This window comes from Anastrepha ludens, chromosome 2 (assembly GCF_028408465.1).
Source record: "Anastrepha ludens isolate Willacy chromosome 2, idAnaLude1.1, whole genome shotgun sequence".
Classification (NCBI taxonomy): Eukaryota; Metazoa; Arthropoda; class Insecta; order Diptera; family Tephritidae; genus Anastrepha; species Anastrepha ludens.
This window is the reverse complement of record NC_071498.1, coordinates 99,868,312-99,884,220: the sequence shown is the minus strand read 5'-3', so window position 1 is coordinate 99,884,220 and position 15,909 is coordinate 99,868,312. Positions and strand designations below refer to the sequence as shown.

Sequence of the window (15,909 nt, the reverse complement as noted above, 5' to 3'; positions counted from 1 at the left end):
TTGTTATGACAGATTGTATGAAATAAAGAAAAGAAAAAAAAATCTTACAATACTCAAGACTGTAAATGAAACAATTTTCAGAAAAATGTAAGACCATCTCCAAAACACTTGCATTTTTCCTCTTTCGCTGGAGTCAACACTGGCAACACACCTTTTATGGGAAACACTATGAATATTGAGAAATACTACTTATAGTATCACTATTCATGGCAATTTTCGAACACCAACCTTAAAACGTTTAGTAAGTTTGAAGAATAATACACTTGGAAAATCATTTGTTTCACTCAGATCAGCTCTTATCATAAAAAGTTAATACTCTAGTGCTCATTAGCACTAGACTTGGTAGATGCCTCAAAAATATTAGAGTTGTGACGCTTACTTTCTATAAAGAACGCATCTATTTTTAAATTAAAATTTATGCAAAGCCATATTTGAAATAGTCAAACAAAACAAGTAAAGAGCACGAACACCACACATCTCTATGGGAGTAAAAGATTTTAACGTTACCACTTACTACGACTCTCTTATCTTAAGCGATTGCTCCAAACGTTCGCCGCTCAAACAGATCTCTCGCTCAAATCACATACAATATCATCAAATATCGCATTCACACAAAAAAGCTCAAAAGTGTTAGAAAGTAGCAAAAGATAAAAATTAGTAACACAGCAAAATGTTTATGAAACGAGCTCAGATTGAACTGAGTAGAGTAGGTGGCCTAAGCAATGAGCTAAAACCGTAAGAAGTAGTCAAAAAACTAAAAACCATTCGAATTAAATTTTTATAAACCATCGTACTGTAGTCGAGTTGTGACCAAAACGAAGTTTAATGGAAATTAAATAATTTTTTGTATGCTTCTCTTTTAAAACCAGTGCTTCCGATATTATAATATTTGCACAGTACATATGACTTCAGGAAACCCAAGAAGAAAAATTAGACGATCTTAGTGGCCAATTCTCTTACCACCACGAGGTATGACCACATTCTCAAATTGTTAATAATTATAAATTTGTATTATTTGTAGATTGTCATGAGTGACTAACACAAATTCGTTAGATGCTGCCAAAGCAACACGGCCACCAGAGTCTGCTAAATCCGACCCATTCCTATGTATAAGAAAGCTCTATATAAATATTGCTTATACAACCCAGAAAATTTAAAATCAGTTGCATAGCACCGCCAAGCGGTAATTTGTTGAGATATTAACTAATTTGTGCATTTTTTTAGTTACTTAAATATGGATGTTTTTTTAATTGCTTTTGAAAGTTTATCGGGGTCATTAATAGATTTTATTTTCATTCACTACTTATTATCACTTTCAATGTACTCCTCCTCTTTTTCCCCATTTTTTGCAACAGTGCTGAAGTTATCTTTTATCAGCTCGTTCAGGGCGTTTGCTGTTTTGTTTTTTAATAATTTCTTTTAGGGGGGAAGTCGCATGGCGTAAGGTCACGCGAATAAAACAGCCCTATATCGGGATGTCATGCTTGACCATAAACCTCTTCACAGACAATGTAGAATGGGTCAGCGCATTAACTTGCTCTGCTTGTATTTCACATCTTTCAGCCATACAAAATGCAAGAGATATTACATGCGAAATAGAAGCCCTCACCTTCAATAGCTGTCGATTGGTGGCATTTGGCACTTGCGTACTTCTTCCGTAACAGGCTAAGTCTAATATTTCACCAACCAAACCTCGTAATCTTTCAGGATAGAAAATTATCTTAAGCGAAAGAAAGCATCTTATAAAAACTTTCACAGTTGTGCTTTTAGCTTCATTCGTAGTAACTTCGAATAGCATCATTAAAACCTGCAGCTCACCTAAGGTGAAATTGGAAAACCCGTTCATAGAAATAAAAAAGATTTTGGAAAATGCCTTACAATGGATATATATCTGCACATGCCATAATCATATTAATTAGTGTGATCACTATTTTTAGTTTTTTTCTTCGTTTTTGTTTTTTAAACATACAACAAAAGAGCAATAAAAATTGGTGATGAATCCTTTTGTTTGAAGAGCGCTCTGCCGGAAAGAAATTTATCTTTTTCGACTATACATAGGAATACCTATGGAAATACATACGATTTTTATGCTGCAACAATTTTATCAAAACACGGAACTGTTAAAAATAGTTCAAAACTACAAAAAAAAAAAAATCGTCCGAAATTTTGGTTTAGAATAACTTTTCTACTAAATAAAAAATGATTTTAAGTGGTTCAAATCTCTATTTTGACCTTTGCGCGCTCCACTGCTCGACTGCTTGTATATTGCAGCTGTCTAGTTCACAAGTGTCAAATATGATTGGCAAAAATTATAAATCTTCCGATGGACCGATTAAATTTGCGCCAATGGTAGCACAACAACGACCAGTTTTCACTATATTCCTTTTTTTGCAATGTTCATAATTTTGTTTTATAAAAGCACAGCTTTGTCTAACAAAAACTGTGCAAATCTAATTTTCAAGTTTTATACGAAAATAGGAAATAATTTCTTCTTCTGTCAGTTTGATAGCTTGTAAAATTCAAGTTTATAGAATTTTAGTAAATTTTGTACAAAGATTGAAATTTAGAATTTTATGAATGCTATGTTTTGCAGAAAGAACTATACTAGAACAAAAAAAGCAAAACAAAAGTAGTCAAACTGCTTTAGAATTGAATAGGGTAGCAAATTATTTATTACGATTGAATAGAAAAATTTCGGCATTTAAGGGCTAAGAAAACAAAATATCGAATATCGAATATCAAAAAATACTGTGTGATAAAAATATGCAAAAGGCATTGCAGTGCACTTTAAAATATTTCTTCAGTTGAAGAGCTCCCGCTCTTTTCTTTACTCCTTCTTTCTCATAGGTTATTCTTTCCTCTCTGCGAATTTGAATTTCAGTGGTATCTGCGGCACAATCATAAACTTCATTTCAAATGCATTTTCTGTTGGATAATTAAATTAAATATAAAAATTTCGCACCAAACGCGCTAAAGTAATTTCCAACTCCATATTGACAATACGTTTCCCCACACAGCTGCGTGGCCCAAAGCCAAAGGGTACATACAAAAATGGATTGCTAATCTGACCTTCTAAAGCTTGAGCGGATTTGTCGTTGCGCAGCCAACGCTCCGGTATGAACTTATCCGGTTGGGGCACATAACGCTCGTCACGCATCAATAAATTTGCACCTATGGATATGTCGGTGCCGGCGGGTATTCGATAGCCGCTCAGCACTACATCACTAGGCAGGCGTCGCACTGTTCCTGGTAGAATAGGGTAGTGGCGCGCAAATACGGCAAGTTTTGCATATTCTTAATTTTAAGTTGTGAATCTTTTTGCGGTAGAATTTGTTTGTTTTCCTCAAAGAGTTTTTGTTGTTTATCGGGATTCTTTGCAATGCACAGCAGTAGGCCAGTCAAAGTAGAGCTCGTCTGTGTAATCCAATGACTGAAATTAATTTTCATATCTTTTATTTAGTTTGCGTAGTTGCACTTACCGTATCAATACCAGCTACCATCATATCCAGTGCCATAACAACCGCAAATTTCTTATTGATTTCCAGCTCTTCCGAGAGTACAAAGAATCTGAGTACAGATTTCATGATAGTAATAATTTATGATTTAAGTGGTAAATGAGGCCTATAAAATAGTATATTGAAAAAGAAAATAATTTCGTATTTTATTTCCCACTCCTCCTCCTCTTTCTACCTATAAATGCATTCATCAAAACCTTTCTTCTTTTCCGTTTGCACCGTACCTTTACAAAAGCCAGATAACGCTAGCTGAATTGATCAGCTGTTTTTAAGTACCTTGATAACATATCTACAGTTGTTTTTTTTATTATAGTATTTATTTGTTTAAGAGCGAAATTTGATGATGGTGAAAAAGTTCATATATTGAAAGAATAATACTAAAATATGCCAGCCACTAATTCAAACGTACCAAATCGAAGTTCTGGGAGACAATGCCAATTGTGGAATATTTAATAAAATATGCACATACCATATACTTTGCACTTTTACATTCCCTATATCGATTTGTTCACATAAATAGAGTATACGTACGGCATAGATAAGTGACGCCAAAAGTTGTTTATCGAGCTTTTGCCAACGATTAAGTTTGCTTAGCTTAAATAATAACTTTAAAAGTAAATTACCTATGTTTTTTTACCAAATCCTTTTATGAGATATGAAGCGAAACTTTTTTTGAAATACCTCAACTTTTCATCACCTTTCCTCTAAAAGATATTCACCCTTTTTCAAAGTTCGTTGATGGTAGGAGGAAAGGCAACAGCTTACAAGTGGTAGAGAAAGTGTTCAGCCTCAGCACTTCCACCCATACGCTTCTCGGTGATGACACTAACCACTGTAGAAATACAATGAGGGTTCAGTCTTCTCCTTCTCCTTGATTGACACGATAACTGCTTAAGCGTTGTTTGGGTGAGTTTAACAAAGCTCACCAGTTGCATTTTTCTTGTGCTAACCGGCGACAGTTGGAAAGATGAAGCCAAGTCTTCTCCACCTGATTTTGCCAACACAGAGGAGGCCGCCCTCTTCCTCCGCTACCATCAGCTGGTACCGCAGTGAATACTTTGAGACCCGGAGCGTTTGTATGCATTCGGACGACAGGATCCAGCCAACGAAGCCGCTGGATCTTTATTCGCTGCGCTATGTCTATGTCGTCGTAAAGCTCATACAGCTCATCGTTCCATCGTCTGCGATATTCGCCGTTGCCAACGTGCAAAGGTCCAAAAATCTTACACAGAATCTTTTTCTCAAACACTCCAAGCGTCGCTTCATCGGATGTTGTCATCGTCCAAGCTTCTGCGCCATACGTTAGGACGGGCATGATGACAGTCTTGTAGAGTGTCTAGTTGTCTAGTTATTTCAAAAGGCAGAGTTACTGATTTAAGATCAGTGCACTTCCTAGCCAGCTCAGACAACGTTCGCGGTGTACCGCTCTGCATTCAGTTGCTGCTTAGAAGAAGTGTTATTGTTTGGTAGAGATTGTATGGCAACTTAACTGTCGGAGTAAATAATGGTCGATTATGCAATAACGGATGAGGCCCTTACACGCGATGCAGCATCTTTGAATGCTATTGACTCAGCCTGTAAGATGTTGCGGTAGTCAGGTAGTCTTAGGTAGGCTTAGCTTCAGCTGCAGTAATTCTGAGAGGATGGCACTCCCGACCATTTTATTTAGTCTTCAGCCGCATCGTGCGGTTTTTCAGGTAGAAGAGCAGTCATTCTTCGGCAGGTTAATAACTAATTAACCGCTCAATAACTAAATCCTAATCCTATAAGGTAATTCCTCAAGGAGCACCTTAGTACTTTATCACCTTTATGTAGACGCTTCGTTTTATGGTATAAAATATTCTCCATGAACTTTTGAAGAAAGCTCTTGAAGTCGTAGGTCGCTTCGGTAACGTAGAATCGATAGTCGTGGGAACGCTGTATCGGCGGGATAGCCACGTTCTTTAATACCTTCAAACATAAAAACTAACTGAGTTTTGGGAGAGGTTTTACAGAATTAGCAAAAATGTATTATAAATAGAGAGAGTGAAAAAATAAACCAAAGTTTGGTGTACATATAACCACATTTTTTTAGTTCTTTGGCGAAATAATGCAAAACTCATCTCTTGAATAGAGGGTGTTTGATATATTTTAATAAACGTCGCTGTAAATTTGTGTTTAATTTAGAACACCAGATGAAAGTATATCATAATTTTACGTTCTCACATCAGTGAACTTAAAATGAAGTGGTTTCGCCGGAACATGAATAATATTTGTCTTAAACATACCCTCTGCGGGGTAGTCATAACCAATTTCAAAATTCCTGATTACTTTAGCCAACGTAACCTCCAATTCTAAAGCTACAATACGTTTGCCAATGCAAATGCGTGGGCCAAAGCCAAATGGCAGAAATACGAAGGGCACATTTCGATTGAGCGCACAACCAGAGGCGTCTACTGGGCTTACGCCACGCAACCAACGTTCCGGCAAGTACTCATTTGGACGACCATAGTTTTGCTCGTCGCGCTGCAACAAGTAAGCTGGCATGGCAACATCCACGCCTTTGGACACTTGATAACCACTGAGTATCACATCTTGAGCGGTTGTGCGAAAATTTCCCGCGGCAACTGGATACAGACGAAAAGCCTCTTTAATGCAAGCGCGTAAATAGGGCAAATTCTTTAGTTTAGCGCTTGTAACGGCGCTATGCTTATCGGGTAAAATACCAAGCACTTCTTCGCGCAGCAGACTTTGTTTTTCGGTATTCTTAGCGAGACTGAGAAGGCAACTCGTCATGGCGGAAGTAGTCTACAATGAAAAAATACTGTTTTGAGAACTTTAGAGCTTAGAATTTGTTAGCTTATCTACTAACCGTATCCACGCCCGCCATCATCATATCCATTGCCATGACAATGGCCACTGTGCGATCGATGCTAATCAGCCGTTGCAATACGCTCTGTTCAACATCGCTCTGTGCCAATTGGGCTGCGTCTCGTTTTATAGCCTCATCGATGTAGTGAATTGAGATTTCGGTTAACTCATCTAAAGTGCGTATGACGCGGCGAAAATTCGGTGTAGCCACATACTTCCACAACGATGGCTTCAAGTCCAACTCAAACAGCAGCTCGAAAAATTTGCGCATGCCATCAATGACTGCCTTAGCTTTGGGATGATCAGCGCTATTGTTTATCATACCCAACTCTGTATCGAGCGCCACCAAACACACGGCGTCCATGGCCCAGTAATTGATGTAGCTTTCAAAATCACTGGACATTTCGTGTGTGTGCGAATCACGTTTTCGTTTGATTAGCTCCAAAAATTCATCGGCAACTCTATTCATTTTAGGTGCATAGACATTAGTTGTCTTTGGGTTCATCATAACCGGATTGACGGCGGTGCGAAAGTGTGCCCAGCCTTCTCCCTGTCTGTAAGCGAGATAAAAAAGAATTGATCATAAAAAACAACGTTCATTTCAAAGACTTACTCTGCCACTAGCCCCGCAGCATGCTTAAAGATTTCGGGCCGATGCACCTGTCGATGGTATTGCACAATGTCGAGGCCCATGCGTATAGGTTGTGGGCCTTCAGTGCGAAAAACTGTCTGGTAATCGTTGGGCTGAAAAGTGAAGAGCACATCACGTTTACCAAAAATACCGGGTATTAAAAATATATCGCCATAATTCTTGCGCCATAATGTGTTGAGCTCAACGAGGGATTTGTTGTGAAAGCGGCCTGAAATTAGAATATTTCAAATTGAAGTGCTGTTCGTGGACAAGAATTTTATTCTTCAAATGTTCTTAATACTAGAGGTATGTTTCCTAGAGGAGAAAAGTTTTAAATCCGAAGGAACTGACCAACTATATAATTATATATGTACCACCTCGATAAAAAAGTTCCCGAAATATAATCAGAATATTCAATATGCAAGTTTATCACTTATTAATAATATTATCCCCTTTAAAGTACTCCTCATCAAATGCAAGTACTCCTCATTTATGCCAGTGTTCCATCCAGCTCTCGAAACATTGCTTGAACTCTATTTTTGGTATCGCCATCAGAGCGTCTTCAATTTTTCCATTATTTCCTTTTGACTGTTAAGACGCGTTTCTAATAATGATTTTTTAACTGGTTTTGAATCGATAAAACCGAAAAAAGTCACAAGAAGCCATTATTATGGTGCAAAATCCACGAGTTGCCTCATAAATGCCCGACTAACAGTCCTTGTTAACTGCAAAAAAGAGATTTACTCAAGACGGAGTAACTGTTACAAATGTCAAGCAATGGCGGTCAAATTTTGATAATCACAGATGCGGACAACCTAAAAAAACAACAAAAAAGAACTCTAATCTGTGGCGTGACCTGACGGTTATTCTGGAAACTTTTTGATCAGGAATATGTATGTATGTATACACTGCGTCCGTAGAGTGACCCAGCCTAAACTTTAACACATAAATAAAACCACAACGTCAAGTGAAAACTTAGATGAGAAATTAAGATCTTTCGAAGCTTCGTTGACGAGAGGGCTTGAAGCTTCATGTCCCGCCACATATGGCAAAACAACCTATCCTACCTGGTGGAATGAAGATTTAAGTCAACTCAGGAAAATGACAAGAGAAGTCTTCAATATCTGCTACAAACACAAGTACTTCAAACCCTACAAAGATTGCCTTAGGGAATACAAGAAAGCAATCAAAGAGGCTCGGGCAGAGCCTTGGAGAGATTTTTGTAGCTTCATTGAATCAACCGAAGGTACGGCCAGACTAGGCAAGCTTTTATCCAAAGAAAACTCCTGCCCTTCCTTCTTGAAGAAAGATAACGGAGAATAGACAAAACTCTCGACCGACACTATAGAATATCCTATAAATACACATTTCTCAGGCAACATAGAATATATTGAGAACAATAGTAACAGTGTCCACACATCCAACCTGTCATCCATTACAATCAATCGCATCGTATCCCAAGATAGAATATTATGGGCGATGAAAAGCTTTGAATTAAAATAAAGCAGCCAGTCCAGGTGGGATATTCCCAGCCATGCTGTGGCAATTCCTTGCCTGGAAGTCTTTTTCAGAAAAAAGCCTTATGCTAGGGCATATTCCAGACCCATCAGCTTATCCTACTTTATTCTCAAAACTCTCGAGCGGTTGTTGGATGTATATCTCAGGGAAAAGATTACAGAGACAACGATTTCACCATCTCAACATGCCTACCTCAAAAGAAAATCCACAGAGACAGCTGTTCATGAGGTTCTAAGTGCGATTGAGAGGACCATAGAATACAAACAATACTCACTAGTCGCTTTTCTCGACATATTGGGGTCATTCAACAAGGTTAGCACAAGATCCATAATTGAGGCTCTTAATATGTTAGGCACAGATATAGGTCTCACAGAATAGATAGAGAACATGCTAAAAACTAGAATAATCATCGGTGAGGTAGGCAGCAGCACGATAAAATGCTCTGTCAATAGGGGAACCTCTCAGGGAGGAGTCTTATCCCCTCTGCTGTGGTTACTAGTCGCTAACAACATCCTTACCAAATTCAACCGAAAGGAAATTAAAGTAGTGGCGTGCGCGGACGACATAGTTGCTATGGTTTCAGGAATGTTTCCAACCACAATCAGTGAAAATATGGAAGGATTGGGCGACGGACTGTGGTTTAAGTATAAACCCGAGAAAAATTGAACTGATGCTATTTAGTAAGAAAACCAAGGTACCAAACTTAAATCTCCCAGAACTAAACGGCGTCAGTCTCACGCTAACCCAACAGACAAAATACCTAGGTGTTATTCTAGACCCCAAACTCAGCTGGAAGTCCAACGTAGAGATGAAGAAAGCGAATATAAGACTTTACACGTGTAAGAGAATGTTGGGTAAAAAATGGGGTCTCCAACCAAAATTATCCAATTGGTCCTATACATACATTGTAAGGCCAATACTAACATATGCGGCACTAGTTTGGTGGCCTGCAACAGAAAAGAAATATAACAAAACTAAGCTGAACAAGATACAAAGAACAGCGTGTATCTTAACTACAGGAGCGCTTATCACCAGTCCTACTGAAGCGCTCAATGTACTAACTCATCTGCTATTATTAGATTTACACATTAAAACAATCGCTACTTGCAAGACCGCTACGCGGTGGGACTCAGAGACATATGAAGCTGGACAACTCACTGCTCAAAAAACTACATTTCATCCAAACTGGTCTTACAGTGTAGAGAAGAGCTGGAATTGCTTAGCCATTGGCTTGAAATCACTCTGATATGGGTTCCCGGTCATAGGAACAGTCGGGGTAATGAGATAGCGGATGAGCTGGCAAGAAAAGGTTCGACACTAGACGTAGCGGAGGCGGTGGCAGTCTCCACCCCACTGAACACATTAAAAGCTAGGCGATACACTACACTTTCTTTATGTATGCATTAACGAGAAATTAGTTTTAATAGAAAAATTGAACATAAAATATTTTTAAAGTTGTGTAAAATTTAATCAAAAAAACATATCTATTGGCATATTAGTGAAATGTGTAGAAAATAGCATTCGTCCAGAGAACTTGAAGTAGTTAGAAATCTCTATTGGATAAGAAGACAATTTTTAATAACTGAACATTTTTTGGAAAAATAGTTGTTTACAAACTATGTTGAATTTGTTCAATCGTCGTTGAACAGTTGATCATAGATATTATAACAGTAAATTGGACAGTTTTTTGCTTACTTAAATTTTTTGTTACCTGATCCTGCTTCGATCCTTTATGCCAGAAAATATTTGCTAAGAAAAATAAGCTGTATGGTTTTAATTTAGCTATGGGCTACGCAGCTCCTTTTATTTACCCACTGTTAACCAGATACAAAGTTCCCTACGAGAACAACACCAACATTTTTTCTGTAACAACACATGAGGAGCTTATACTCAATAACTTCTGTATGAAATTTGAAAGAAAATAAGTTTGTGAACTTTTTTCATCTTCTTTCTTAATATTTCACCCATGACATTAACGAGTGATTCCCTGCCAAGGGATCCACGTATGCACTTACATTTTGCTGACTTAAGTATAATAAGCAGAAGTGAAAAAAGTTTTAAAATAATTTTTAAAATTTTGAGATTTATTCAATGTTGAAAGTTTTGGTATTGAGTTTGGAATATTGTAAAATATCTTCGGTTCTTTTTAACATTTTTAATGTTTTATTTAAAACAACGTTTTTCTGGACAAAAATTTATTGTTTCGTTGATTTTTTTCTCATCTGCGAAAAATACACACCCTCAGATTTTTTTTCTATTTTCCATTAAAAGCAATGTTTTATAATTGCTGAAAATTGCATTATGCGATTTTTAGAACTTTTCAAGTCAAATACGTACGGAGAGCTAGTGAAAAATACCGGGTATTCGCTTATTAATGCGCTGCGATCACATTGTAAATGGACATAATCGGGCAGGTTCTGAAATTCACTTCCGAGAGAATTTTATTGAAATTTTTTAACAATTGCATTGAAATTCACTCTGAAATAAATTACTGAACCTGCCCGAATAAACGAGTGCGTATGCTAACGCTTCGCTGGGGTGTATTTTGGCCTGTCTGGTGACAATTGCTTGGAATTGTTTTTCACATCAAAGATTCCGAGCCATATTCTGTCTGGGTAAAGAGTTTTTAAAGCTTCTTAATAAGCTGTTTTTTTGCACTCTTGCTAACAATTAAAGAGCGTAATGAACATAAATTACAATACTAAAATTATTCTTACCGCCGGGCAGGAACTCAACGAACAATTTATATTTGCTAGGTCCTGGTATAGCCTGAAACGGTTTTGCGGATGCCCATTCATCAGTTAAGGGATCTTTTGTGGCAGTTTGTACCTATAAAAGTGGAAACTATTTTGTATACGCGTTTTATTTAATTCAGGCGAATAATAACACAATTCAACAGAATTTTGTAGAATATAATGCCAAAAGTAGGTAAATCACAAGTAGATTATCTCGGGAGAACAAAATTATAGTCCAGCACGTCCCAGTTTTTGTTTTTACAGTGGATCGCAGCTTCCAAATTTTGGCCAGAGATGTCAATTTATCACTTGTGGAAAGGAGGGACCGTAATCATTTTCAAAAAAATTTATATATTTTCAATGCTTTGAGATTTAAAATTGGCGATCAAAAATAGTATAAGGTTTCTGAATTTCATTGTATTGTTCAGAAAATATGATCTTATTATCTGTTTGTGCCATCTAAAAGCTCCTCATGAAAAACCATCAGCCATTTAGAGGCGAGTTAAAAACGAATAAAAGCTAGGTCGAACTCCCTAAAAGCGTGTGAGTACCAATTATACATATATACTATAAATATATAAAAAAACATATCCATATATATATGTATATATATATTTTTATGCTTTTGTTCCAAAATAAAATTTGTTTTATTGCCCTGTCTTCGCGCAATATATCTTGTATACTTACTAAATATTACAATTCAGTTACACCATTGGACTTTTGTTTGTGGGCGTATTTAAAGTGTGAATGATTTGTGGGTAAACCAGCTTCGATTGAGGAATTAGAAAAAATATTACTAAAGTTATTCACGAGATACCGACCGAAGTCCTCCAACGAGTCATTCGAAATTGGGGTTTAAGATGGCCGCATTACGGCGCAGTTGCGAGCAGCATTTGAAAGGTTATCTTTAAAAAATAAATGTCATGAATGCTTCTACACAATTATTTCACATTTATTTCAATTTAAAATCCGATACCTCTAAATTTATCACTACTTACATATATTTTAAGTACAAATACCAGTGACTATGTATTATTTTTATGTTTTATATTCTCTACCAACAAAATCTTTATTTGATAAGTTTTAAAAGATTGTTTAAGCTTTGCATTTTCAGCAAAAATAATTATTATATTTTTTAGTCCAATTTTTTTTATCGGAAATATTCAATTTTTTTCACCAAAAGTAATGATTAGTTTCAGGGTTTTATTTTTTTTATCGAAAATAAGACTCATTACTTGAGCGTTATTTTTTCACTCAGCGGCCGCCGTAGACGAATGTGTTCGTGCATGACTACCATTCGGAATTCACAGAGAGAACGTAGGTTCGAATCTCGGTGAAACTCCAAAAATTAAGCAAAACATATTTCTAATAGCCGTCGCCCTTCGGCAGGCAATGGCAAACCTCCGAGTGTATTTCTGCCATGAAAAAGCTAATCATAAAAAATATCTGCCGTTCGAAGTCGGCTTGAAACTATAGGTCTCTCCGTTTGTGGACCAACATCAAGACGCAAGCCACAAATAGAAGGAGGAGCTCGGCCAAACACCCAAAAACGGTGTTCGCGCCAATTATATATATATGTATGTATATAATAAAAATTACCATTTGGCAGATCGCAAGCACAAAAACTCACACTTCACTTAAACTCGGTTCACTCCAACTCACGTTATCTCATCTCTTGAAACTATTGTCACAGCTCCATGGAACCTACATAAGTCCATAAAAGCCTTGACGAAAGGTCTCTGAACTCAGTGTTAAGTTACCTTGTCTTATGTTATGTTAAAATTACAAGTAAATATTTATGTTCTTTTAATATGACATCTTTTATGCATTTGGCAATTCGCACGGAAATTTTCTGACCCTTATTTTTGTAGAACATTTTAGTAGTCAAATGACTTACTTGAAATGATTTTTTGTACTTATATAAATTTAGGTTATATAAGTTAGAATTTTCAAAAAATCAATTTTTTTTCATAATGTACATACACACAGAACTAAGAATACAGACAGAAAATTTAATATCGTTTCGGTGAATATTTTCGAAGTTACACGCAAATTTGAAAAGCCGCTTCAGAGTGCTTGAAAGTGCTTTTCAAACTCGTATTTCTCAAAATGGTGTTTTCAAAGTCGAAAACGGTTGAAACGATTAGTCGGAAATTTTAACACGAGCTTCTGAAATATATTTATTTTTAAGTAATTAATCGAAGATTTTTTCTCACCGATTAGTATTTTTCTTTTATAAACAATTTAAGGTCGAAATTGTGGTCAATAATCGATTTGTTTTTTTGAGAAACCGCCATTTTGTCCATTTTTACATATTTTTACATATTTTTTGAGAGAAGCTCCCAGAGATCAGCTGTAGCTCCTTTCCAAATAAATATTTTTACTAACACTAAGTTTTAAAATTCAATTAAAAGATGACATAATATCTGTACAAAATCTTAGATCAATAAATCAAAAATTCTAGAAAATTCGCTTTTTTCGGCCTTCTAACTGTATATAACTTCTTAAAGAAGAGGTCAAGCTCTTAAAAACGCCAGCTAGGGGATTAAATTGCTTCACAAAAATTATTCTAAGGAACTGATGTCGCAGAACATTGACACTATTCGCCTCGCCTTTGTCCGCTATCTCTCTGCTCGCTATCTCTTTGCTCGACCGGGCGAAAATTTGTTTCTGAAATCAGGAACAAAGTTGTTGAGCAAGATTCGACGCTAGCAAGTATGGTTATACCTCATGCAACTGATATAATTCACTATTTTACAAACGCATGTAATTTTATGCAGCTGTATTGCAGCGCTGCCAAGATATGTTTATTTCTACCAATTGCTTTTTCTAAAAGTAGAGACCTTAAGTCAATTCATAACTCTGTTTATATTATATTTAATATAGAGATTTTATGATCAACATTTGGCAATTATGACCTACTGTAAAAATAATTGAGTCAAGCTGAATTATACGTTAGTTCCAACACAATAATTTGATCACGATTCACTTTCACGATTTTATGACCGCTTTACTGTTCTAATAAAAAATTAATGTTTGTTGCACGCACCTAAAACCCTTGTAAGAACTTACGTCTCTCGGCTTAGCTTGTGTATTCAAACTACGAATCGACACAACCGCTTTTGGCAAACAGCGAAATTGAAGTTTTTGATAAAACATAATTTGTGTATTTTGTTGATTTGGCTTTCTTAGTTATGATTTATAAATTCAGAAATATACATATATATGTATTTGTATATTTTTCGCGCTTGTTTTGGAACCACACAGTCTGCAAGTGAACAATCGACTGAAGCCGCTGTCGCACAGTTTGCTCGAGTGAGCGTTAAATTTTATAAAAAAAGAGAAATAATTTAAAATTGTAAATTACCATATATGCTGTATGACATGTATGTATTAATATATATATGTATTATTAATAACTCTGCACTCATAAAGGATTAGCGAGCCACAAGTGTTTTAAAATTACGCAGTAAAACTTTCGAGTGAGCGGCAGCAGCAGTTGTGTGACGCTTATTAAAAGAAGCGTCTGCAACATATAATAACTAAAAAAAATTTCAAATGTGGATTACTTACATATGTGGCTTATATTTCTATTAACAAACACTGTTTAATTATTTTTGGTTTAAAAAAGTTTATTTAGTAAAACACAATTAAAAAGCTAGTCGTAAATCTGGCATTTCGTTCTTAAGATCCGTTGATGGTTTGTCGAAATATAAAGTACTTACAGGTTCATGTTGCACAAAATTCAGAAGCTGCCCAAAGAAAGTGAGGGGTCTTCGAGTGAGTTTACGTATGACTACAATTCGGAAAAACCCGGACCCACTGGGGCAGGAAACATCAATTGAAAGGAAAGAAATGAGTTTTTCTATTAGCGTTCTCCGCATGGCAGGTCATGGCAAACCTCCGAGAGTATTTCTGTTAATTAAAAGCTACCCATGAAAAAACTATCTGCCGTTCGTAGGTGGCGTAAAACTGTAGTTTTTTCTTCGTTGGAGGGAATATACTCTAAAAATATTTTGGAGAATTAATTTTTTTCAGATAAAAATTTTTGGAAATATTTTTTTTAATTGTTGAAAAATAAAAACACCTCTCACTAATCCTTAAAAGTTTCATGGTAAAACTCCCATACTGCGATGAAGAATCAACGCACAAGCGGTAGGTTCACTGGTATAAAAAGTATATTTTATCCAAAAGAATTCAACAGAATCAAATATATTGGACTTCAAAATACTTTATTTAAAATTTTTCAACATTGAATCAATTTGAAATTTACAAACATTTTTCAGTTGTCTTATTACACTCAGACTTACAAACAACAATTTCTAGAAAAAGGTGCGACAATGTCCAAAATACTTGGACCACTTGACATGGAATCGCTCTACTTTTGTCCAGTCTACCTCAACTATAAAGTAAGATAACTCAAATTTTAGGCCTCAAGTTCTGTCCTTACTGATTTGCTTTCTCATTCCGCGTAGCATCACTATGCCTCGTAGCATCCACAGTACAGATATAATCTGTGGTATCGAAGAGATTGTAGAAATTTAAAACGTACTTGAGCACTTTCGATATAGTCATTACTAGAGGTATTCGCAGAAGTCTAATAGTCTAAAAAAAATCCGAGTTTTGGAGTACCAATTTTCTCTGCCCCTTGAATTCCAGA

The 15,909-nt window shown here is 36.1% G+C and overlaps 1 protein-coding gene and 1 pseudogene across 1 annotated transcript; both read right to left on the bottom strand.

Annotated features, from left to right (window-relative positions):
* Positions 1 to 2,666: 2,666 nt before the first annotated feature.
* LOC128854893 (probable cytochrome P450 12e1, mitochondrial) overlaps positions 2,667 to 15,909 on the bottom strand; it is a 38,864-nt pseudogene continuing 25,621 nt past the window's right edge.
* Positions 5,459 to 14,542, bottom strand: LOC128854892 (cytochrome P450 CYP12A2-like). Its single transcript, XM_054089349.1, has 5 exons — positions 14,322 to 14,542; positions 11,232 to 11,343; positions 6,979 to 7,225; positions 6,367 to 6,919; positions 5,459 to 6,302 (listed from the first exon to the last, which is right to left on the bottom strand). Exons 1-5 carry the CDS (start codon positions 14,406 to 14,408, stop codon positions 5,709 to 5,711), a joined length of 1,593 nt encoding a protein of 530 aa, XP_053945324.1. The 5' UTR covers positions 14,409 to 14,542; the 3' UTR covers positions 5,459 to 5,708.

Bases quoted from the DNA above. Each gene is read 5' to 3' on its own strand.
- LOC128854892 (XM_054089349.1), bottom strand. From the start codon at position 14,408: ATGTTTTATCAAAAACTTCAATTTCGCTGTTTGCCAAAAGCGGTTGTG. The intron at 7,226-11,231 runs GTAAGAATAATT...TTCTAATTTCAG, and splicing joins CGTTGAGTTCCTGCCCGGCG to GCCGCTTTCACAACAAATCC. The intron at 6,920-6,978 runs GTAAGTCTTTGA...TCTCGCTTACAG, and splicing joins GCTGCGGGGCTAGTGGCAGA to ACAGGGAGAAGGCTGGGCAC.